At 45.5% G+C, this 23,758-nt stretch overlaps 1 protein-coding gene across 2 annotated transcripts; it reads left to right on the top strand.

Moving 5' to 3' along the window:
- The first annotated feature begins 3,315 nt into the window (after positions 1-3,315).
- On the top strand, positions 3,316-8,955 carry LOC138816470 (glutathione S-transferase Mu 4-like). Of its 2 annotated transcripts, XM_070006233.1 has the most exons (7): positions 3,316-3,351; positions 3,641-3,716; positions 4,124-4,188; positions 4,488-4,573; positions 5,283-5,475; positions 6,077-6,187; positions 8,156-8,955. In XM_070006233.1, exons 1-7 carry the CDS (start codon positions 3,316-3,318, stop codon positions 8,243-8,245), a joined length of 657 nt encoding a protein of 218 aa, XP_069862334.1. In that variant the 3' UTR covers positions 8,246-8,955. The 2 variants fall into 2 exon arrangements, with proteins under 2 accessions (XP_069862334.1, XP_069862335.1); XM_070006234.1 differs by lacking the exon at positions 6,077-6,187.
- The last annotated feature ends 14,803 nt before the right edge of the window (positions 8,956-23,758 follow it).

Below are 23,758 nucleotides of genomic sequence, written 5' to 3'. Positions count from 1 at the left end.
GACAAGGCAAAGTCAATCTCAGACCAATGGATCTCGCAACTCTTGGTTTTGGACCAAGCTTCGTGTTTTGATAAACTGCGTAATTTGCACAGTGGCTATACCATTTTCCATCCTCACTGGAAGAGTATTAAAAGGGTTACAGTTATTCCACAAAAATCACCAAACCCATCATTGCTATTGGATAGTAATTACTCCACAATGTGTGATCCTCATTAGAGATTTGATTTACATTTCCCTAATGATTAGCGGTCTTGAGAGATTTTCCCTGAGCTTATGGCATTTGCATATCTTCTATGGAGAAATTTTTATCTGAGTTTTTAGTCAATGTTTGAATCTTTTATTTTATAGTCACCAATGTTTGTAAATTATATTTCATGAGGCAAAGGTGCATCCGTGTAGTATGTATGAGTTATCATTGCTTCTACACAATGAAACAGGGAAGAACCATGGCCAACACCATGAAATATTGGCGCATCATGGAAAATATTTGCTGACTTCTAGGCTGCTATGTATTTTAGTCTAGCTTGATATTTTATGCATCTACCTAACTTTTTATCATATTTTCATATTAATTCCATTGTTTCTTTTGATAATTTCATTTGTCCTTAAGTTCATTTGTGGGGGGGGGGGGGGAAGGAGAGCTGGTCCTGGGACTTCAACTCAAAGCCTAGGCATTGTCTCTGAGCTTCTTCTGCTGAAGTCTAGAACTCTACCAGTTGAGCCACAGCACCACTCCCAGTCTTTTTTGACTAGTTTATTGAAGATGAGAGTCTCACAGACTTTCCTGCCCTGGCTGGCCTCTAATCCCGATCCTCAGATCTCAGCTTCTTGAGTAGTTAGGATTACAGGCATGAAACACCAGTGCCCAGCCTTAAGTTCAATTTGAACAAATTCTTTCTAATTTCCAAGTTTCCTCAACATTAGTTATATGCCAGGCCTTGTCAAATATATCAGATAAAATGCCCAAATTCTCCTAAATGAATTTCTGATTGAGTTGGTTGAAAACATGTAGAGCACTAATTACAATTCAGCAGGGAAAGTTTATATGGAAACATCTTGAGAATACACAGGGCTTCCAAGAAAAGGGCACAGAAGGTGATGAGCTCATGAACCACTCAGGCCCTCCCCACCACCACCTTCAGTACCTGTCTATTCATAGCTGATGGAGAACTGCATGTTTCCCTCTGAATGAAGAGCCCTGGCACAGAAGGAGCACCTTAAGGAGGAATCACAGGTGTGCACACAGAAATAGGGATAGGCCACTGCAATGACCTGGACACCATGTGATCCTGCTAGGCCACTAAGAGTCTCCTCCCTACCCCATCATCCAGCCCAGCCATGGACATCAGAACAAAGAACCTCAACTTCATCAACACAGTCAACCCAGAAAAACAGAGGCAGTAATTACAACAGAACTAGTGTAGCTCAAGCTTTACTAGGCAGGGAAGGGGTCACACAGGACTGGAGGCCCGGGCCTATGTACCAGGTACAGTTATCTTTCAGGCAATGTTGGGGTCTGGGGTCAGTCAAGCTCCTCCAAGCAAGACAGAGGCTGTCTGGTTGGATTCAAAGCCAGGACCAGGAATTGGAGAGCAGGATGACTTTGCTGAAGAAATGGAGATCTGAAGCTTACAGAGGCTACCTTGCAGGTGGGCCTGAGTAGAAAAAGGAGATTATAGGAATTGCAGAGCAGGAAGTAGAAGGAGGAGAAAGGATGGAGAAGACCGAGATAGCCACGTGGGGAGCCAGGGGAGAGGGCCAAGGGTGCAGACAGATCCTCTTTTTGAGTCTTGTCGTTATTCAGTCCTAGTTGTTTTCCCACTTGGCTAGTTTTAAAAATAGGGGTTTGGAGAGGAAGCGGCTGGTCTTCATGTATGCAGAAATCTTCTCCAGTCCCTGCAAGTGGGAGAGAAAAGGCAGGAGCTTAGGTTTGCTGCCCATTGGGCAGGAGCAGCCGCATGCAGGGACATCTCCTAGAGTTTAAAATACAGATGCAGGAAGTCCACACAACTTACCAGAAGGGAGCCTGAAGGCTCAGAGACACAAACTATACATGTGTTTTCTTATCTGTAGAGGTGAGACCTAACTCATAAACATATACAAAAACTACAAGACAAACTGACTAAACATAAAATACTCAGGGGAGGAATTCCAATGATGTAATGCCTTTGAACAACTAAACAACAGCTTACCAAAATAAATAGCTGAAGCATGCTTCATAGGGTCAAGAGCAGGACAAAGGGGGTCAAGTACAGATGAATGGCAAAAGAAAGGGTGAATACAGTCATTCTAGTCAATGTACATATGTGAAAATGGAACCAGGACATTTAAGGGGGTAGGTAGGGTTGGGAAAGATGGGGGAGAATGATGGAAGGGGTGACATTGATGAAGATCTATCTGCTGAACGCAAACCCCTTTGTACAATTACTTAAGTGGAATTTTACAATCGTAATAATAATAATGAGGAAAATAAGGGAACCTGAGGGAGACAGAGGTTATGCAACATCCTCCTTCTCCAATGGCGAAGAAGCCGGCCAGGGCTTCAAGCAGCCAGGATTGGTCATTCTGTGTTCTCTCTGTGCTTTTGCCTTCTTCTCTCCTGGCAAGGCCTGTCTGCACACATGCATCCCTTTTTCACGTTGAAGCTCTTAGGTAGAATGAAAAGGAAGGAGGATCTGGCAGAACAGCAGGACAGAGAACTTGCCCGTGCAGCTCCTGAGTGAGCCCAGATCTCACCCAGTGACTCAGCAAACCCTGATGGCCAGTGCAGAGGAAGAAGCCAAACCACAAAGAAAGCACTAGCTGCTACAACTACTAATCTAAATCAGAAAGCTGACTCTTCCTCACCCAGCACCCCAGTGTAATCCCCCCGTGCCTAATCCACCTCAACTGCTGTCCAGAGAGCACAAGTTGAATAACAATGAGACACATGGGGGTCTTCCTCACAAGGATCATTTCTAAAGACTTGCTAGACTCCCAGAGCTGTCAACAGGCTAGGCCCACTGAGGCTCAGGCTATACTGTCATGTGCTCCACCACACCTGAGGCATCACAGCCCCCAGAACCAAAACCAGAACACAGACACACGCACACAGACACACAGATACACAGACACAGACACAGACACACACACACACACACACACACACACACACACACTACATAGAGGCATGAGGGCGGGGCAGGACAAAGGGGCGGGGCCAGGGGCGGCATGGGGGTGGGGCCAGCAGCCCCGCCCACCCCCCCACTAGACCTGGGTAAAGTCACAGTCAAAGTCTGCCGAGGCCCATGTGACTCTGTCCATAATACCAGCACCATGCCCATGACACTTGGTTACTGGGACATCCGCGGGGTGAACGGACCGCCTGACCGGTGGGAGGGGCCAAGGAATGGGGAGAAGCTGACTCTGGCTGGGGGGAGGCAGCTCTAGAATGGGGATCTTCCTCAGGACTAGCTGAGTCTTCTGCCTAAGCCTTATCAGAGGGCACACATATGCGACCTGTTTCTTTCTGTGTGTGCACGCATAGCGTGTGCATGCATGTGGAAGGTATTGTTAGATATTGTTAGACTTCACCTGGAGGAGGTGAAGTCACAGACAGGATCCCCCATTTCTGATCTCTCTCACCTGCCAACTTTCCCAGCTGGCCCACGCCATCCACCTGCTCTTGGAATATACAGATACAAGCTATAAGGAGAAGAGATACACGATGGGGGACGGTAATGACACCTCCTGGTCAGACTTGTGAGCAATTCTTGCCCATTGGGGTGCCCAGCCACTCATACTGTAGTCACCTGTTGCCCAGCTCTGCAGGCCACCAACCACACCCAGGGCCTGCTCCTTCCCAAATCCTAAAAGAGTACACTTTCGATTTCCATTACAAGGAGCTGGGAGTGGAGGGCCAGGGACCCCTTTGTCTGAAGTTGGGTGGGGTTGTCTAGCACTGGCCTAAACCTTTTGTGAACCTGGTCCTTAGATCCCTCATCCTTCACAGCATTCTTCACCCCTGTAGCCTTGGAATGTGGGACACAGCTGGTCAGAGTGCAGATCCCCTGCCTCAGGGGATCCTGGGGAAGGAGGGCTGGACTCAGGGAGGTTTGTTTTCACTTGATCTCCTCTACCACAGCTCCTGACTATGACAGAAGCCAGTGGCTGAGTGAGAAGTTCAAGCTGGGCCTGGACTTCCCCAATGTAGGTGCAGGGGAAGGGGTGGTCTAGGGAAATGTGGCCTCCCTCCCTCCTTCCCCCCTTTCTTTGCCCAGCTGAGAGCTTCTAGAATCAGTGCTTTTCTGCTCTACTCCTTTCCTTCCTGGCTATCTGTGGTTTTCTATGACGCTCTATGTCTTGACTCTTGCATTCATTCTGAAGTGTGTTTATGTGGGGCTCACCAGTGCCAAGCACACTGAGTGCTAGGTTCTGTGTCTGCTCTAACCCAGAGAAGGGCTGCTGGGACCTGGGCCCCTTGTGACCTTCTCTGCTTGTCAATCCAGCTGCCCTACTTGATTGATGGAGCTCACAAGATCACCCAGAGCAATGCCATCCTGCGCTACATTGCCCACAAGCACAACCTGTGTGAGTGGGGCTGGCTGCTGGGCGTGTATGGGACAGGCAGTGGCCATCCCTGGGGCCTGAACATTCTGATTCAGTCCCTACCAACCTGAGTGCAGTCTAGATTCTCCAAGATGGATATTCAGTGCTAGAAAGTGTCAGGGTTTCAGAATTCTCTCCACTTCTGCCCTATGCCCTGGTTCTTTTCCCAGCAGGTTCATTCCATCTACATGCTCATGAAATAAACACACTCACTGAGGAGAAAGGGAAGTCCACAGGCAGAATTGTCATGGAAGTCTTGAGTTCTGGCCTCTGCCCAAATGTTTCCTAGTGCTATCCCCTTCACATCAGCATGAATCAAGTACTTTTCCTAATAGGGCCAGCCAGAAGACCTCTGCTCCTCTTTTTCAGCTTCATTTTTTGCTTTATGAGAAAGACTCAGATGTTTATTTCATGCTTTTGAAACTTACTAGGTAGAGCTATCATCTTCTCTACTGGTACTTTTAGTTCTTGTGTCTTTGATTCTGCCTGGCATCATAGCTTAGATCTCCCAGGGAATCAGAGCACTCCTGGGATAGACACACAGGAGGTTGTTTGACTATCAGGAGTTGTAATGTTTCCTTAAGAGAAGTGGCCCATTCCTGTCTGACTTTTTATTGCCTTTCAAGGACTGGGTGAAGTATCCAGAAGGAGTCTATTAAAGATTGAACACCGACCTAGTCTCCATCTGAGGGAAGATGGCTGCTGATTGGGGCTATGCCCAACACTGTGGAGACTGGTCACTCTGTCAGGGAATTTGTGGGTGAGGGTAGTGACAGCTGTTTTCTGTCTCAGGAGAAACTGAAGCTAGAGTACTTGGAGCAACTCCCTGGAATGATGAAGCTCTTCTCAGAGTTCCTGGGGAAGCAGCCATGGTTTGTTGGTGACAAGGTAAAAGGGAGGGAATCAAGCTGGGTACCAGTTGTTCACATCTGTAATCCTAGCTACTCAGGAATCTGAGATGTGAACATCATAGTTTGAAGCCAGCCTGGGCAGGAAAGGACCTGAGCCTCTTACTTCCAACAAACTGTTACAAATAAAGTATATTTGCCTTGAACAAAAAGAAGCTCAGGAACAATGCCCAGGCCCTGATTTCAAGCACCAGAACTGGCACACATACACTAAAAAGGGAAGGGATGAGAATTTGTTCTTTCAAGAGTATGGAATTTCATGCTCACAAGCTGGGAGCCAGTGGCTCACGCCTGTAATACTAGCTACTCAGGAGGCTGAGATCTGAGGATTGTCGTTCAAAGCCAGCCTGGGCAGGAAAATCCTGAGATTCTTATCTCCAATAAACCATAGAAAACTGGAAGTGATACTGTGGCTCAAGGGGTGGCAGCACTTGCCTTGAGCTGAAGAGCTGAGGGACAGCACCCAGGCCCAGAGTTCAAGCCCCACCCATGACTGACAAAAAAAGAAAGAAAGAAAGAAAGAAAGCAAAAAAAAAAGAAAAAAAGAATTTCATGCTCCTTTATCCTTGGCTGTTTTGCAGATCACCTTTGTGGATTTCCTGGCTTATGATATCCTTGACTTGCACTGCATATTTGACCCCAAATGCTTGGACACATTTCCAAACCTGAAGGACTTTGTTTCTCACTTTGAGGTGGTACCTCTCATCCTCCTTTTCCAGGCCATGACCTCCTTCTTTTTTTCAGGATGTTTTTCTAGGCCTAGAGCTGAATGAAGAGCAACTTGTAGTTAGCAACTTGCATCTATTGGGCTGGCATTCCTACAGATAGAGCAATCTGTCCCACTGGACAGATTAGGAACTTGGGAGTGTAGGGGTGAGTCACTTGTTCAAGATCTCAGTCCTGGGGGAGGCTGTTCTGGGATCCTTGTTGTCCTCTGACTTCTAAGGGCAGCAGTTTAGTAGCTTTCCAGGTTTTGTGCTAAAGGAAAAATCTACAGGCCTTATGCAGTCTGGGTTAACTGCCCAGGACCTTGGGCAGAGTCAGCAGAGTCTATTCAACAGGTATCAGGGAAGTGAGAGGAGGGATTAATGTGAATCCCCAAGATTCAGACAGTATTCACACCTGATCTGCAGGAGGCTTTTCTCAATCCAGTCAGATCAGTAGTTGGTGCTGGATTTGGAGAGGCCTGGGATAGAAGTATTCTATGGTGTGGGCCTTTCCTTCCACCTTCTTCCTTTGTTTTTTTCTTCTTCCTTTCAATGTGCCAGATGGTTCATCTGTGAATTGATCTATGAACTTATTTTTACTCACGTTTTCTGACCTTTTCTCTATGAGGCTCCATGTCAGGTGAGTACAATACAGAGAGATACCCCTTTCCCCATCTTGGCACTGAGTAAAGCATGGAATAGTTGGAATTCCAGACTGTGAGGTGCCCCACTTGGGTTCTGGGGAGCTCAGCCTTGTTCTCACCTCACAGCAGGGCCTGGGGCACTAAGAGTCCTTAATTTGAAACCCATAAAACCTACTTTAGGAGATTTGGAAGTTGGAGACATCGGTGTGAATTATTTCAGACTAGAATTTGTTGTTTCCCCTTCCTCATGGAGTGTTGTGCTTTTGCAGCAAGTTCTCATCAGTTCTGGTTCTGGTCCAGATTATGTGGCCTTGGGGATTGTGCAAGAGCTGGCTTGACTCTGAGATGGGAGGGATGGGACAGATGGGCAGGATGAGAGGGGGAGGGGCTGGGAGGGCTAAGGCTGCTGCTTGAGGCTAGTGAGGACTTGATCCATTGATACAGGCAACCCTAGATTACACTGAAACCTTTAGAAATTGCCCAGGAACTGAACTTTGGTAATAAGTCCCATAATACAATGGAATGTCATTTAGCTTAGTCTCTGTATCAGGGCTGGCAGTTGGGTGGGGTACAAGTGGAGAAAATTGGACTTTATGCTCTTAGAGGATTGATTAGGACTTGCTTTACCTTTCCTTATGGGTCCTCCTCCATCTCTGTGTGTGTGTGTGTGTGTGTGTGTGTGTGTGTGTGTGTGTGTGTGTGCGCACGCGCGCGCGCGCGCGCGTGTGCTTAAACTCAGGGCCTCATGCCCTTGCTTGGCTTTTACTTTTTCTTTTTTTCTTTTTGCTCAAGGCTAGCACTCTACCACTTGAGCCACATCTTCAATTTTAGTTTTTTTTTTTTTTTTTTTGCTGATTAAATGGACGTAAGATGAGAATCTTAGGGATTGCTCTGCCTGGACTGACTTCAAACCACGATCCTCAGATCTCAGCTTCCTAAGTAACTAATATTATAAGGTGTGAGCCACTGATGCCCTCTTCCTCCATCTTCCACACTTTTACCCAAGGTTTACTGAGTTGCTGGGTAAGGCCTGGGCTCTATGCCAAACAGCATGGCAAATTCTTAGCTCCTTTGTTCTTTCTGGTCAGTCCCTTGTGTGCAAATCCAGGCAAACAGGAGCTTCCCTGGGAAAGAAGAGCATGTCTGTGAAGACAAGGGCCTCCTGTGTGAGGGTAGAAAGGGCATGTCCAGAGAGGACAGACTGACAGACAGCCCTGTCCTTCTCACTATCTGCATGAATAAGAGGAAGTTGCTTTCCCTCTGTGGATCTCCACATATCCTGAGCCTCTGCTTTCTCTTTTCCACTCAGGGCTTGAAGAAAATCTCTGCCTACATGAAGAGCAGCCACTTTCTCCCAACACCTTTGTATACAAAGGTGGCCACATGGGGCAATAAGTAGAGCTTTGAAAGGATAGTAAGAAGTCCATTTTGCCCCTGCCTGGGACTCTGGGAAACAGCTGGACCCCTGCAGCCCTAGCCCCAAACAGATGATAGCCATCCATGGAGGCATGGGGCAGGAGCTCAGCATTCTTAGATCACAGCCATACATAGTCAAAGCACTTATTGTTGGTACCAGTAAGTCTTGATTGTAATGTCTTTTACATTGTTTATTTTCCTCCTTTAAATGGATTGATAATGTTGGTAAATAAACTTGACTACTGTTAAACATTTTAACAGTGGTTAAAGGAGCTGGAGACTGACTGGCTTGAGCTGGAGCCTGACTGGCTTGAGCAAAGAATGAACAGTCACAAATGTGTCCCCAAATCATGACTCTGGTGCCAGAATGCACTGACCAGCAAGTAGCTTGTATTGGACTTTTGCCACCACTAGCCTTGGGAACTCTAGAAGACCCTATGGTCACTCTCACCCAGACTAGCCAGGGAACACCTCATTACCCTAGTGGCCCAGCAGAAGACTTGTGATTGGTGCAAACAAAACCCTTCATTTGCATGAAGGAATTCAATGATTGGTGTAGACCCATGGCAAGTCCTGTTTCTTACTGTGTCAGCAGGCTGTGTGGCTTACTTTGTGCACATCATGAGAAAATCTCTTTGCTTTTCCTTGTTATTACAATATAAGGCCCAAATAAAGAGTGATTTTCTTTGCCTATTTTTGATTTTCATTGTTAATACAGAGATTGAGGGGGTAATATGAAAAAAATTGGTGCCTGTAGTCAGGCACCAGTGGCTGACGCTTGTAATCCTAGCTACTCAGGAGGCTGATATCTGAGGATCATTATTCAAAGCCAGCTCAGGCAGGAAAGTCTGTGAGACAATTATCTCCAATTCACAACTGGAAAACCAGAAGTGGTGCTGTAGATCAAGTGGTAGAATGCTTGTCTTGAGCTGAAGAGCTGAGGGATAGTGAATGCCCAGGCCTAGAGTTCAAGCGCCACAACTGACAAAAAAAAAAAAAAAAAAATAGTAGTGAAAGTGGAGAGGCCAAGCCATCAAGGCAAACATGGCGGCAGAACTTGCAGAGCACATGGGCAGCAAAGATGGCACTGAGAGGGAGTTGAGTGGGCAGAGCCTAATTTACTGTAGAGCACATGGGCAGCAAAGATGGCGCTGAGAGAGAGTAGAGTGGGCAGAGCCCAATTTGCCTTAAGTTCAGTGCATAACCAGCCCCTGGAAGCTTAGGTGCATGATACGGTGACCTTGACAGTGATTGATTCCTCTTCCTCCCCTGCCAAGCCACTTGCTCCTTTTTGGCTTTAAAAAGGGCCTGTTCTCTGTTAATAAATGAGTTTTCTACCTGCTTGACTTGACTTCCCGCTGAGTCTGATTGTCTCCCAGGCTGAGGGAGGCTGGGGATCGGGCGAGCTCCACACTTACCTTTCCTTGGACCCCATCCGTCTTTTCTTCGTGGGACTGGGATGGACGAAGACCCAACATCTGGTGCCCAACGTGGGGCACGAAAGGAAAAGGCTAAGCAGTCTCTCAGGGTAAGTGAAACCCTGAGTATGGGTAATGGTATCTCACAGAAGAAGGAGGAGGAGGCAACATTAGGCCTAGAAGGAGTACAGGAGGACTTGGGAAGTGAGAAGGAAAAGGAACGGGTCAAATTGGAATGAGGACACACTGAAACATGCACAGTGGAAGTCAAAACGAGGATGAAAATGACTCCCTCTGACTCAGGTGCTCCTGACGGTCCTAGGCCCCCTCCCTATTCCCCTGATTGGAGGGGAGGTAGGGCACCCTATGAGACTTGGGAGAGGGACTTTCAAGACTCAGACCCCTACCAACCTTCCATTGAGGGGCTGAGGCTGGGGAAGTATCATACTCGGAGATCTATCCTGGAAGGAAAGGGCCTCCTGAGAGCCTGGATTCTAAGCCACACGATTTGCTTCCCCAAGCGTATCTGGTCAATCTGGTAGCAGGGGCTAACAGGCCCTTGGAATGGTATTCATGGGAAGCTAAGGATCTTAAAGAGTTCTGCAAGGCTGTGGCACGGGATGGCCCAAACTCTCCCTGGGCCCAGACCCTGTTACAGGACATTGCTTATCACCCATGTGTCCCTTCGGACTGGCTGGATGTGGCCAAAGCTGTCCTCACCAGTTCTCAGTTTATCAAATGGTGTGCTTTCTTTAAGGAGGAATGCAGAGTGGGAGCGGAAATAACTGGCAGGCCCAACCCAGGATACCTATTACTTATGCCATGTTAACAAGGATGGGGGAAGGGTACTCCACTGGCATCCTACAGGCCGCAATAACTGGCCTGTACCGTGAACAGGTGAGGCAGGCAGGACTTGCCGCTTGATACAAACTGGATGATGGGCCCACTGAGTCCCCCATAGCAGCAGTGAGACAAAAACCAGGTGAGCCTCTACCTGATTTTATAGACCGAGTCCAACAGAGCATTCACCGCTGCTGGCAGGGAACCTCCAAGATCAGTTTGTAAAGCTGCTGGTCTGGGAAGGGATGAATGCAGACCACTGCATGGCCTGTGATAGATTGAGAGAGAGTTCCCTGAGCAGATGGGTGGTGGCCTCGCAGGATGTGGGAATGCAACAGCACCAGTCCCAATCATTAGCTTTAGCTTTACAGGCTCAGACATCTGCAATGACTGAGGCTATTACCCAGGTGCTGGCAGCCCAAGGCCGAGGAACCCCAAGACCATCAGGGAGAGGGACTTGTTTTAAATGCGGGCAGGAGGGGCACTTTAAGAGGGACTGTTTACAACAATCCCCCACCAACCGGCCCAGGGGGGCCAAACAGGCCCCCTGCACTCTGCCCCAAGTGCAGGAAGGGATACCATTGGAAAAAGGATTGTGGATCCAAGTTTGATTTAGATGGGGAGCCTTAAACTAGGGGAGGGGCATCCTCCAGCCCTGTTAACTCAAGGAGAAACCCCCTGTGCTGTGAGGCCCAGGCAGCCTCGTGGCAGGGTGACCCAGGCCCATTGGACCTTCCCCCTGGTGGAAGGACTGCACCCTAAAATGAGTATATTCATAGGCGGAAAGAGGTTTCACTGCTTAATTGGCATGGGGGCAGATCGAACCATACTCTGGAGGAAGTACCCTTGGACTGGAAGCTTGCACCTGGGCCCCCGATATTGGGGGTAGGGGACAACTCCCAGTCCAAAGATACAGTTGCCGTTATGAAATGTACTAGCTCAATTGGAAAACATGGAAAGATACCCCCTTTATTGGCAAAAAAAACTCTCACTGCCTATTTATTAGGCCAAGACATGCTAAGACAAATGGACACTGTGGTCACTACCGACCATCTTTGATGGAGAAGAATTACAAAGGCTTAAACAGGATCTAGAGGGAGTTAAGGAAAAGGATTTTTTTAACTTTCATAACAACAGAGAAGAACATAGGGGACCTGCTGGGGAGCACCCCCAATCCTAAAGGACACTGCCCCTCCCATTAGGTGGAAGCCGGGAAGCCCAATCTGGGTGGAGCAGTAGCCATTGACCAAACCTAAAGTTGTAGCCCTCTACCTTTTGGTGGAGGAACAGATAAACCTTGGGCACATATGCCCTTCTATGAGTCCTTGGAACACACCCATATTGTTACTCAAAAAGCCTCCAGGGCTTGGTGTATGCTCCAAGATCTATGTAAGGTAAATGAAAGGATGGAGCTAGTAGGAGTGCCCCTAAGAGGCATGCCCTGGACTCCTGCTATACCTTCAGAATATACCTTGGTTGTGATTGATATTAAAGATTGTTTTTTTTTCTATCCCCCTACATCCAGATGACTGGGAGAAGTTTGCTTTCTCCATACCTTCTCTTAATTCTTCCAAGCCTGATGGGAGGTTTGAATGGACAGTGCTGCTAAAGGGAATGGCCAATAGCCTGGCCTTTTGCCAACAATACTTGGCCACACTTTTAGGGCCTGTGCTGGGTTCAGATACCTCCCTTGCCTATGCCTCCATGGATGATATAATTCTGGGGCACCAAGACCCAAGCTGCCTGGAGGGCCTTCTGGCTCAAGTTCTCACCATATTAAAAAAGGGGGGGGTTACCATAGCCCTTAATAAAATTCAAAAGATAGTTCCTTTTAAGGTGCTCAGGACCCACCTTACCTTGACTCAGGTCAGCTCCCTTTAGCCTTTGTTGGATATTCCAACCTCTCTAACCTTAACCCAACTTCAGAGTCTTTTAGGGGAAATCAATTGGCTGTTGCAATGGGTTTCTGTCCCTAAAGATAGTCTTGTGCCCTTATTTACCCTACTAAAAGACAGGACGCCCCAAGAAGTTATTATAATTACAGACAGCCATTAGGCAATATTTTTGTAGTTCCAAAAAGCCCTGGATGAAGTTTCTCTAAAGAGGTGTTCTATTTGTGACCACATTTCTCTCTGGTTGTTTGCAGGTGTCACGTTAATTTCTGCAGTTTTAACTCAAAGTGGGGAGCCATTAGAGTGGGTTCACACTCCTCTGGGGGGCACACCTCGGGTGTACTCTCAGGCAGACCAACTTGCAGATGCTATTGTCAAGGGAAGGACCCAAGCACAAAGGCATTATGGCCTTGACCCTCACTCCATTGCTTTTCCTTTTCAGATAGCAGACATTGAGTGGCTCACTCGAGCCAATGCTCATCTTGCTCTCTCCTTGGAGGGGTTTCTAGGCCAAATTGACTGCCATTATGGGCCATTCAAATGGACTGTCATGTCATGTTATGGTGAATTCCCCTCAAAATGCCATCTCTATTTTCTCCTACGCCTATTCCTGGCACCCTCCATGTTTTTACTGATGGTGGTAAAGCAGGCTCTGCCTACGCAGCCTTTGAGGAGCAACAAAAGACCCTGAGCTAACAAAGATTTCAACCTTGCTAAGGGTCAGCACAATATAAAGAAATGCTGGCCGTAATTATGGCCCTACAGGACATTCAAAAACCCTTTAATTTGCATTCTGATAGCCTATATATGATTAACTTGCTCCCTCATATTCCCCAGACACGTATTAAGCTGGATGAAAACCCTATTTCCCCTCTTATGGTTACCCTTATGGGCCTAATAGAAGGGCGAGGAGCCCGTATTCATATTCAACATTTGAGCTCAGATTCCTGTAAAGAACCTCAAAAGGATAGTACATACCTGTAAAACATGCCAGCCCTTCTTAAAGTACCCCGTTACAACCACCAGGGGTAAATACCAGAGGCCTTAAACCTAACATCCTCTGGCAAACGGATGTTGCTCATTTCCTAGCCTTTGGTAAGTTTAAATATAGCTTTGTCTCTATAGATACCTACTCAGGGGCATGCTGGGCCATTGCACATACAGGAGAAAGGACTAAACATTCACAAGCACATTTTCTTCAATGCTTTGCCACCTTGGTCTACCAGCACAAGTTAAAACCAATAATGGACCCTGTTTTGTTAGTAAAGCAATGTCAGATTTTTTTGACAATTGCATATTAATCATACTATAGGAATTCCCTATAATCCCCAAGGCCAAGCAAATATAGAAAGAAATCACCAATGTCTTAAAACAAAGAATGGGAGTTAGCCCTCATATACAGTTACAGATAGCTTTGTTTACCATTAACATTTTAAATTTTTCAAAAGGGGCAACTGAATCCAGATTTCAAAAGCAGTGGGGACAACTAAACCCTAAGCCCCAAGTGAAAGTCAGGTGGAAGGACCCCCTGACACTACAATGGGAGGACCTGATCCCCTAGTTACCATGGGCATGGGATTTGGATGTGTTTTTCCCATAGGGGAGACAGCCCCCATTTGGATCCTTGCCAGAAACCTTAAGTTTTTACCTATCTCCTCTATACAGGAGGATGACCAAGGATAAGCTAACCAACAAGGAAAGAAAAAATGGCTATGGTGGCCTAGGCTTGTGTTTAAAAGAGAAAAGCCAGAAAGATAACTACTAACCATCCCCAAGGGCAACCAGCCCTTAAGAAGCTCTGGTGTTCTCTAACAATTGCAGATGGTGATATTCCATCTGTTGGCTGTCCTGCCCAGCAATGGCCCTATAGAATCTGCATCAACCTCAATGGATACCTGGGCAGTGATCAGTGCTGGCAATGCAGAAATCATCAATAGCACCACAAGAGAACCTGGTGGCCTGACCTTCATTTTGATCACCACCCTATGTCATTATGTATGGACCCTTTAATATTTCTGTAGGAGCTAATTATTTTAATGTTACCTGCTTTAATTGTTCTTTTACTAATTGCTTGTATAGCGGCATTAATAAATCCATACTAATTGTTAAACAACCACCTTTTGTTATGCTTCCAGTTTAGATCTTTTGCAACCCCACAGGCAAATAGCTGGATTAGAACAAGCCTCACTTCTGGACTCGGAAGTGACAAAGACTGCTATCCCGTCCTTGACTAATGTTAAAGGACTGGTAATGCCATTTCCTGGCCTGGTAATGCTTTTGCTGATGGTTTTTCTATGCCTTCCTAACATTATACGTGCACTGCAAAACTTTTATGAACTTAGCCACCCAGTTACATAAGATCAAGCTTCAAGTGGATGAATTTACCCCCGAGAGGAATCATAGCCAGAGATGGGTAAGAGGGGGTGTCAGTCTGACCAACCTAAGACAGGGCCTTCAGCTTCGCTCTGAAGAAGTTCCTGATGATGGGTAAAGCAGACAAGGCAAGGTGATCCACCCAACCTAAGACAGGCTGGTTCACTTCTTTAAACAAAGATGGGGGAGATGTGAGAAGTTGGGAGCCTTTGAGAGCTGACAGTAAAGCTCAAAGGTCATCTTGACCCCTGTGCTAGCTTAAAGGCACGTACAAGGAACTGGCTTACTTAAAAGACACTAGGTACCCAGGATTGCTTTGCTATGTCTGCAGTTTGTTTTAAATTTTCCTTATTTTTCTGGACTATAGTAGAACGGCCTGAGTGTGGGGGCCCACGAGGATGCACCGTGCCGCATGTGTGCAACTCCCAATACCCAGGCTGCTCCCATGTTCTGAAGAGGACGACCTTACTAGATACTGACTTTTATATATGCCCAGGAATTAATTGAACTGCTTCGGACATTTCTAACTGTGGTGGGACTGATGTTTATTACTGTGCTAGGTAGGGATGTGCGGTAACTGGGACGGGCTCTTGGATCATGCACAAGGGCCCTCCCTATCCTTGTCTGGCAAATCTCGCCCCCCAGACTTGCCTCGAACCCCCTGTGCAGCCAATGCTATCCTTACCAATGTAATCCTGTTAAAACAACCTTTACAGAGGAGGGAAAAGGATAACTAACTGGGAGGTGGGTCTGCCATTAAAACAAAAAAAAAAGGGGGGAATTTGCAGAGCACATGGGCAGCAAAGATGGCGCTGAGAGGGAGTTGAGTGGGCAGAGCCCGATTTACTGTAGAGCACATGGGCAGCAGAGATGGCGCTGAGAGAGAGTAGAGTGGGCAGAGCCCAATTTGCCTCATGTTCAGTGCATAACCAGCCCCTGGAAGCTTAGGCACATGATAGGGTGTGACCTTAACAGTGATTGGTTCCTCTTCCTCCCCTGCCATGCCACCCGCTCCTTTTTGGTTTAAAAAGGGCTGCTCTCTGTTAATAAGTTTTCTTCCTGCTTGACTTGACTCCTCGCTTTGTCTGATTGTCCCCCGGGCTGAGGGAGGCTGGGGAACGGGCAAGTGCCACACTTACCTTTCCGTGACCCCGTCCTTCTTTTCGGACAGACAAGAACTGAGAAGTTCCATGACAGTACATGGCCTTGGATAGGCAGCTGATGGCACCCATGGTATGGGCTCTCTGGCAGCAGCAGTAGGTGGTGTGAACTGTTCTTGGAGTGAACCTGATATCACCAATTCATGAGAGCCAGAGCACTTGCCCCTCCCAACCATGACTGTCAAATATTGTACAATCAGAAGACTTGTAACACTGGCCCCAGATGTGAATTGTCTGTCTTCCTGGACCCTGTCTCCTATGACTCAGAAGCCTGTGTCACTGCTCCAGTGGTTACCTGGACCCTCCAGATGAGGGTTATTATAGAATGGGGCTCCTCTCATATCTCTTTCCCTTGGCTTTGCACTGATGGCTTCATGGCTTGTGCATGTGGCATCCTTTCATTGGTTGAGCAGGTAAACAGCATTATGGGAAGAAAAAGTGAGTGAGAAATCAGCATTATGGCTAGAAGCATTTGAACAGGAGCCTTAGGCACTATGGGAACAAGAATGGCCATAGTGGGACATGTGTTATCTATCATTTTTTGAGGTGGGGGGGTCTGGTCGTGGGGCCTGAACTCTGGGCCTGGGAGCTGTCCCCTCAGCTCTTCAGCTCAAGGCTAGCATTCTACCACTTGAGCCACAGTGCCACTTCTGGCTTTTTTCCTTTTGCTAATGTGGTGCAGAGGAATCAAACCCAGGGCCTCAGGCATACAAGGCAAGTGCTCTACCACTGAGCCACCTTCCCAGCCCCTTATCTGCCATTTTTTTTAGCCCTATATACTTAACCATTTCCCTTTCTCTCATCTACCATAAGATCACATCCCCCTACCCCCACTCTACCTGCAACTCAGATCCTAGAAGAATTTGAGAAGTTTCTCATCTATCCATGGTTTGTGTCCAGGTAGATTAGGAAGGACCCCATCATTATTTAAACAAAAGATATTAATCTGTTTCATCCTATAATCTGTGAAATCCAATAAAATTTGCATTTAACTCTTTTACAATATATAGGCCTATTAACAAGTGTAGTTTTTATAAATTGTTATTACAAAGAAAAACAGATTAGGATTGCTTTTCTTCCTGTGCACAGGGAGTATTTTATTTTTACTTGATTTATTTATTTAGCTTTTGTTGGTCATTGGGCCTGAAGTCTGGGCCTGGGCAAGGTCCCTCAGCTCTTCAGCTCAAGGCTCTACTACTTGAGCTACAGCACCACTTCTGGTCTTTTCTGCTTATGTGGTACTGAGGAATCAAACTCAGGGCCACATGCATGTGAGGCAAGCACTCTACCACTGAGCTACCTTCCCAGCCCTAGGAGTATTTTATTAGAAAAAAAAATCTTTTTGCTGGTTGATTGGAGATAAGAGTTTCACAGATTTTTCTTCCTGGACTGGCTTTGAATCCCCACCCTCAGATCTCCAGGGTGGCTGAGATTATAGGCTTGAGCACTAGCATCCACCTTGGTTTGGAGTATCTAGACAATTGGTTCTGTATCCTCCAACATACAAGGGACTTGCAATCATTTTCTACCTACCCACACCTTCATACCATTGACTGACTTATACCATTGACTTCCTGAATTGCAGAGTGACCATGGGAATTCTCTTCATACTCTGTTGAATCAATTCATACATATATATATATATATATACACACACATGTATAGATATATGCGCACACATAGACATGTATATGTATATATTAATAAACTGATGTATCTATTCATCTATTTGTACCTATTCTGCTCTCCTTCTGTGGAAAACTATTGACTATATTGTAAACAAATTTGCAAATAAGTTGCAAAAGTGAATGAATACATTTATATGATGAAATACAACAAACCATTATATTTTTTTCTATTTGGAATGGACTGGATGGAGATTTGGAGGTACAATATTTTTTTTTCACTTAAAAATCACCCAAACAGTTCTGGTGGCTCCTGCCTATAATCCTAGCTACTCAGGAGCCTGAGACTGGGGATTGTGATTCTAAGCCAGCCCATGCAGGAAAGTCTGTGAGACTCTTATCTCCAATAAACCACCAAAAAATTGGAAGTGGCACTGTGGCTCAAGTGGTAGAGCGCTAGCCTTGGGCTGAATTCCTGAGGGACAGCCCAGGCCCAAAGTTCAAGCCCCACCCCCCCAAAAAAGAGTCTCATGGACTTTCCTGCCCAGGCTGGCTTTGAAATATGTTCCTTAGATCTCAGCCTCCTGAATAGCTAGGATTATAGACATGACCCACCAGTGTCGAGCTTTTGATGGAGATTTTGTTTCAAGTAGTCATCTATGTGTATTTGTCCTGGACCATGTTGTGAACATGTCCCCCCTTTGTTTCTTTCTTTTTTTTTTTTTTTTTGGTGTGAAGTCAGACTTCAGGAAAATTTCCAAAAAGGGAAAAGAACTCCCATGTAGCCAGCTATTCCCTTTGTCTACATGGCTCTTCTGCTCTCTCCCATCTTTCTCTCTGCCTGACTCCTCTTAGCATGCTGTGTCTTAGCACAAATATAGTTATGATGAGGGCTGGGAAGGTGTCTCAGTGGTAGAGCGCTTGTCTTACATGCTCAAGGCCCTGGGTTCGATTCCTCAGCACCACATAAGCAAAAAGAAAAAAGCGCTGTGGCTCAAGCGGTAGAGTGCTAGCCTTGAGCTGAAGAGCTGAGGTACAGTGCCCAGGCCCAGAGTTCAGGCCTCACGACTGGACCCCCCCAAAAAAATAGTTATCATCAAGACACTATATTCTCTCTCTGTTTCTTTCTCTCTCTGTTCTCTCTCTCTCTCTCTCTCTCTCTCTCTCTCTCTCTCTCTCTGTTTCTCTCTCTCTCTCTCTCTCTGTTTCTCTCTCTCTCTCTCTCTCTCTCTCTCTCTCTCTCTCTCTCTCTCTCTCTCTCTCTCTCTCTCTCTCTCTCTCAGTTGCTGGGCCTGGGTGCTGTCCCTCAGCTCTTCAGCTCAAGGCTATTGCTCTATACTTGAGCCACAGCGCCACTTCTGGCTTTTTTTGTTTATGTGGTGCTGAGGAATCAAACCCAGGGCCTCATGCATGCTAGGCAAGCACTCTACCACTGAGCCATCTTCCCAGCCCCTATATTTTCTTTTCACTTGTTATTGTTGTGTGTGTGTGTGTGTGTGTGTGTGTGTGTGTGTGTGTGTGTGCGTGTGTGTGTGTTTGTGTGTGCGCGTGCGCTAGTACTTGGACTTGAACTCAGGTCCTCAAGCTCTCACTTAGCTTTTTCACTCAAATCTGCTACTCTATCACTTGAACACACCTCCATTTCCAGCTTTTAGTAGTTAATTTGAAGATAAGATTCTTTGGATTTGTCTGCCAGGGCCAGCTTCAAGCAGCAATCCTTATATCTCAGCTTCCTGAATACCTAGGATTACAAGCATGAGTCACTAGTTCTTGGTAGGACATTCTACTTTTTCTCTTGATGCTGGAGTCTGGGTGAGGATTCAGGCCCTAATATAGGACAGTGATTCAAAGTCATCCTCACTGTGCTACCTTCCCAGGTGGGTCTTTGTAGTAAGATGAGTTCTCTAGATCCTACCAGATGAGCTGTGCTCATTCCAGATTACAGCAAAGCTAAGTGACCAACCCTTCCCATAGTGCTGGCTGAGATCAGCAAAATCCCTGCTTTATTTTGTTTGAAACTGTAGTCATCTCTGTACTAGATGGCACTCTAAGTCCAGATTTACAACTAGTTTGTATCAGACAGCTATATAAAAAAGAAGCTTGGGCTGGGCATGGCTTAAGCAGGACCCTGAAATCAAACCGCAGTCCAACAACCAATACTTGTGGTGGAAACATGCAAAATCCTTTCTTTGTTTTTCTTTTCTTCTCTTCTTTTTTGTTTTCTTCGTGGGTGGGTGTGTATGTGCATGCACATGCACCTGTACCGGGTCTTGAACTCAGGACCTCTCACTCTCGCTTAGCTTTTTCCCTCAAGGCCAGGCTCTAACACTTGAGCCACATCTCCACTTCCAGCTTTTTGCTCATTAACTGGGGGAACAAGGCTCACAGATTTTCCTGCCCAGGCTGGTTTTTCCACATTATCATTGTTATTAAATCCCCCCTCCTCACACTGTGCAATACTAGCATATTGGAACTCCTTTCTCCTGGCTAACCATACCTCCACTCCTTGATCAGTATCTCTCCATCCTTCCCTCCAGCCTACTTTCCCTACTACTGCTCTACTCTCAACTTTCATGGTCTTAGCTCCCGCCCCCCAATACGAAGTGTCTTACAAATTTTCATGTCATCCTTTCTCATGGATCATGCTAATCTCATCCCTGCCTAGTGCATTCTCTTCTTCCCTGCCTCCACTCTGCTTTTTACTTTCAGTTCCTCTTCCCATACCCTAGCAGCCTCTGTCTCTTCTCCTCTCTTCATTCTTCTCCTGTCTTCTCTTCTCCCTCTCTCCCTCTCTTTTTCTCTTTCCTTCTTCCATCCTTCCCTTCCTTCCCTCCCTTTCTTCCCTCCCTCCCTCCCTCTCTTTCTCTCTCTTTCTTTCTTTCTTTTCTTTTTTCTTTCTTTTCCTTCCTTCCTTCTATCCTTCTTCCCCCTCCCTCCCTTTCTTCTTCTTTTTTTCTTTCCACAAATATGGAAGAACACATATGATACTTTTTTATTCAGGGTCTGGTTAACTTCATCTACTTTCCTGAAAATAATTTCATTTCATTCTCTTTTTAATGACTGAGCAATACTGCAGTATGAATGTATAGCATATTTTCTCTATGCATTTATTTGTGGATAGACATTAGGCTGACTCCATGACTTGGCTCTTGTGGGCAGTCTGCAGTAAACATGGATGTGTATGGGTTTCTATTGTATGCTGACTTACTTTCTTTGGAGTATCTATTCAGGAGTGATAAATCTGGATCTTATAATGGTTCTAGTTTTAGTTTTTGGAGGAACCGCCATAATGATTTCCATAGTGGCCATACTAAAACCAGTATAGTGCTTTTCTCCCTCCTTATTTGCTATTTTATTCTTTGGAAGTTTATTTTTTCTTGTCCTTGCACTACAGACAAGCATCATTGCAATTGAAAGTAAATTTATGCTACCCATTTAACTATTTATTTGATTATATATTTGACTACTGAATTGACTATTTAATCATATATTTAAGTGTTTATTTTCTTGTGCTGGTACTGGGGCTTGAACTGAGGGACTGTTGCTTGGCTCTCTCACTCAAGGCTGGTACTCTACCACTTGACTTTCACTTTCAGCTTTTTAACTGGAGATGAGTCTCATAGACTTTTCAGCCCTGACAGCTTCAAGCTGCAATCCTCAGATCTCAGCCTCCTGAGTAGCACCCGGTGCCATTTTATTTTTATTTTATTTATTTATTTTTGCCACTCCTGGGGCTTGAACTCAGGGCCTGGGCACTGTCTCTGAGCTTCTTTTGCACAAGGCTAGTGCTCTACCACTTGAGCCACAGAACCACTTCTGGCTTTTTCTGTTTATGTGGTGCTGAGGAATCGAACCCAGGGCTTCATGCATGGTAGGCCAGCACTCTACCAGTAAGCCACATTCCCAGCCCATTGTTGAATTGTTATATGTTCTTCATATTGGTTCTCTGTCAGATGAATAGCTGGCAAAGGGTTACTTCCATTCTGTCAGTTGTTTCTTCTCTCTGTTAATTATTTCCTTTGCTCTGTAGAACTTTATGTTATAATACTATTTTTCAGTTCTTGCCTTTATTTGCTGAGTCATTTGAGTCAATTCCAGGTTCTCTTTGCCTGTGCCAACATTTTGCAGAATTTTCCCAACACTTCCTTGTACTCAGGTCTTTGATTCCTTTTCAGCTGTTGTACAGGGAGAGAAACAGGGATCTAGTTTCAACTATCCAGCTCTCCAGCATCACTGGTTGAAGAGGCAATTCCATGTTTTTTACTGCTGAATAGCATTCCATGGAATATGTACAACATTTCCTTTTTCCATTTATCAATTGATGGGCACTTAAAGGTTTATTTCAGTGTTTTGGCTATATTGTGAATATTGCTGAAATAAACATGGGAGTACAGATGTCTTTCACATGCTGATTTGATTTTCCTAGGATAAATCCTCCATAATGGCATTGCTAGATCATTTATAGTCCTATTTTTAATTTTTAGAGGAACGACTATATTGTTTTCCATAATGGATATAATAATTCACATTCTTAACAGTGAACAAGTGTTTCTTTTTCCCCAAGCCATCACAAACACTTCTCCTTTCTTCCTTCCTTCTTTCCTTCCTTCCTTCCTTCCTTCCTTCCTTCCTTCCTTCCTTCCTTCCTTCCTTCCTTCCTTCCTTCTTTGGTTCTGGCCTTTCTGCCTTCCTGCCTTCCTTCTTTCTTGTGCCAGTCCTGGGGCTTGAACTCAGGGCTTGGGAACTGTCCATGACCATTTTTGTTTAAGGCTAGCAATATACCACTTGAGCCACCACGTCACTTCTGGCTTTTGGGTAGTTAAGTGGAGGTAAGAGTCTCAGACTTTCCTGCCTGGGCTGGCTTCTAACCATGATCCTCAAATCTTAACCTACTCAGTATTTACAAGTCAAGGAGAGCGACCAGCACTTAGCTACTGGTTTTCTTTGTTCTTTTTTAAAAAAAAAAAAATTTGGGGGGGTTGGTCGTTGGGCCTGAACTCTGGGCCTGGGTGCTGTCCTTCAGCTTTTCAGCTCAAGGCTAGCGCTCTACCGCTTGAGCCATAGCACCACTTCTGGCTTTTTTATTTTCTGCTCATATGGTGCTGAGGAATCAAACCCAGGGCTTCATGCATGCAAGGCAAGCGCTCTACCACTGAGCCACCTTCTCAGCCCTCTTTGTTCTTTTTGAGAATCACCTTTCTTAATGTGATGAGGTATATCTCATTGTGATTTTGGTTTGCATTTTACTGATGATCAGTGATATTGAGCGATTTTCACATATCTACTGTCCATTTGTATATCTTCTTTTCAGAAATGTTGATTTTGGTATATTATCCTACTTTTTAATCCAGGTATTATTATTATTTGTTATTGAGTTTTTTAGAGTTCTTACATATTTCAGATATTAACCCTTTGTCAGATACATAGTTTGCTAATGTTTTCTCCCATTCTGTAGTCTCTGTCCTTCATTTGTTGTTTATTTCTTTGTAGAGCAGAGACTTTTTCATTTAGTGTAACCCCATTTGTCTGGTTTTGCTTTGGTCTCCTGTGCTTTTGGGGTTTTGTGTATACTAACATCCTAAAGAATTTTCCCTATGTATTTGTCTGGGAGAACGTTTCTGCCCAAACCATCTCACACTGAGATTCTTCAGCTCTTAGCCTCTTGAGTCTCTTTCTGTAGCCTAGGCTGCCCTTCAACTTGTTATCCTCTTGCTTTCTACCTGAGTGCTGGCATTGAAAGCACGCACCATCATACTTATTTAGTGTTCATTTTTGTAAATGATGAGAGATTAGGAACTATTTTATCAGGATGCATTGTATCATAAACTGACATGTTGAATTGAATCACCTTTGCACAATTACTTGAAGATAATTTAAAAAATTAAAAGAAGGAGATGGGGACAAACAAGTCGTTTAAGGATTCAGGTGGACCTGTTGCAACAATGAAAAGTACAAAATGTCATGTCAAAACCAGCTTTACAATGTCAGTGTGTGGGGGGGGGAGGGGGGGTATGACTGGGTGGGGGGGAGGGGGGAGGCTGGGAAGGGAGGTGAAGGGTAAACAAAGGAGGAGGCTGCAATGCTTGGTAAGAAATATATGCATTATCCTGCCCATGTAATTGTAACCCCTCTGTACAGTATGTTCTCAAATAAAATAAAATAAAATAAAATTTAAAAAAAATTAAAAG

Source organism: Dipodomys merriami, unplaced genomic scaffold (genome assembly GCF_024711535.1).
Source record: "Dipodomys merriami isolate MVZ:Mamm:240054 unplaced genomic scaffold, mDipMer1.0.p SCAF_7, whole genome shotgun sequence".
Taxonomy (NCBI): domain Eukaryota; kingdom Metazoa; phylum Chordata; class Mammalia; order Rodentia; family Heteromyidae; genus Dipodomys; species Dipodomys merriami.
The sequence above is the reverse complement of the archived record's forward strand: the minus strand, read 5'-3'. Positions and strand labels throughout refer to the sequence as shown.

What these genes read in the sequence shown, in the direction of transcription:
- LOC138816470 (XM_070006233.1), top strand. Translation starts at nt 3,316, where the DNA reads ATGCCCATGACACTTGGTTACTGGGACATCCGCGGG. An exon ending in GTTACTGGGACATCCGCGGG is followed by an intron (nt 3,352 to 3,640) that starts GTGAACGGACCG and finishes CAACTTTCCCAG; the next exon opens with CTGGCCCACGCCATCCACCT. An exon ending in CATGGTTTGTTGGTGACAAG is followed by an intron (nt 5,476 to 6,076) that starts GTAAAAGGGAGG and finishes GCTGTTTTGCAG; the next exon opens with ATCACCTTTGTGGATTTCCT.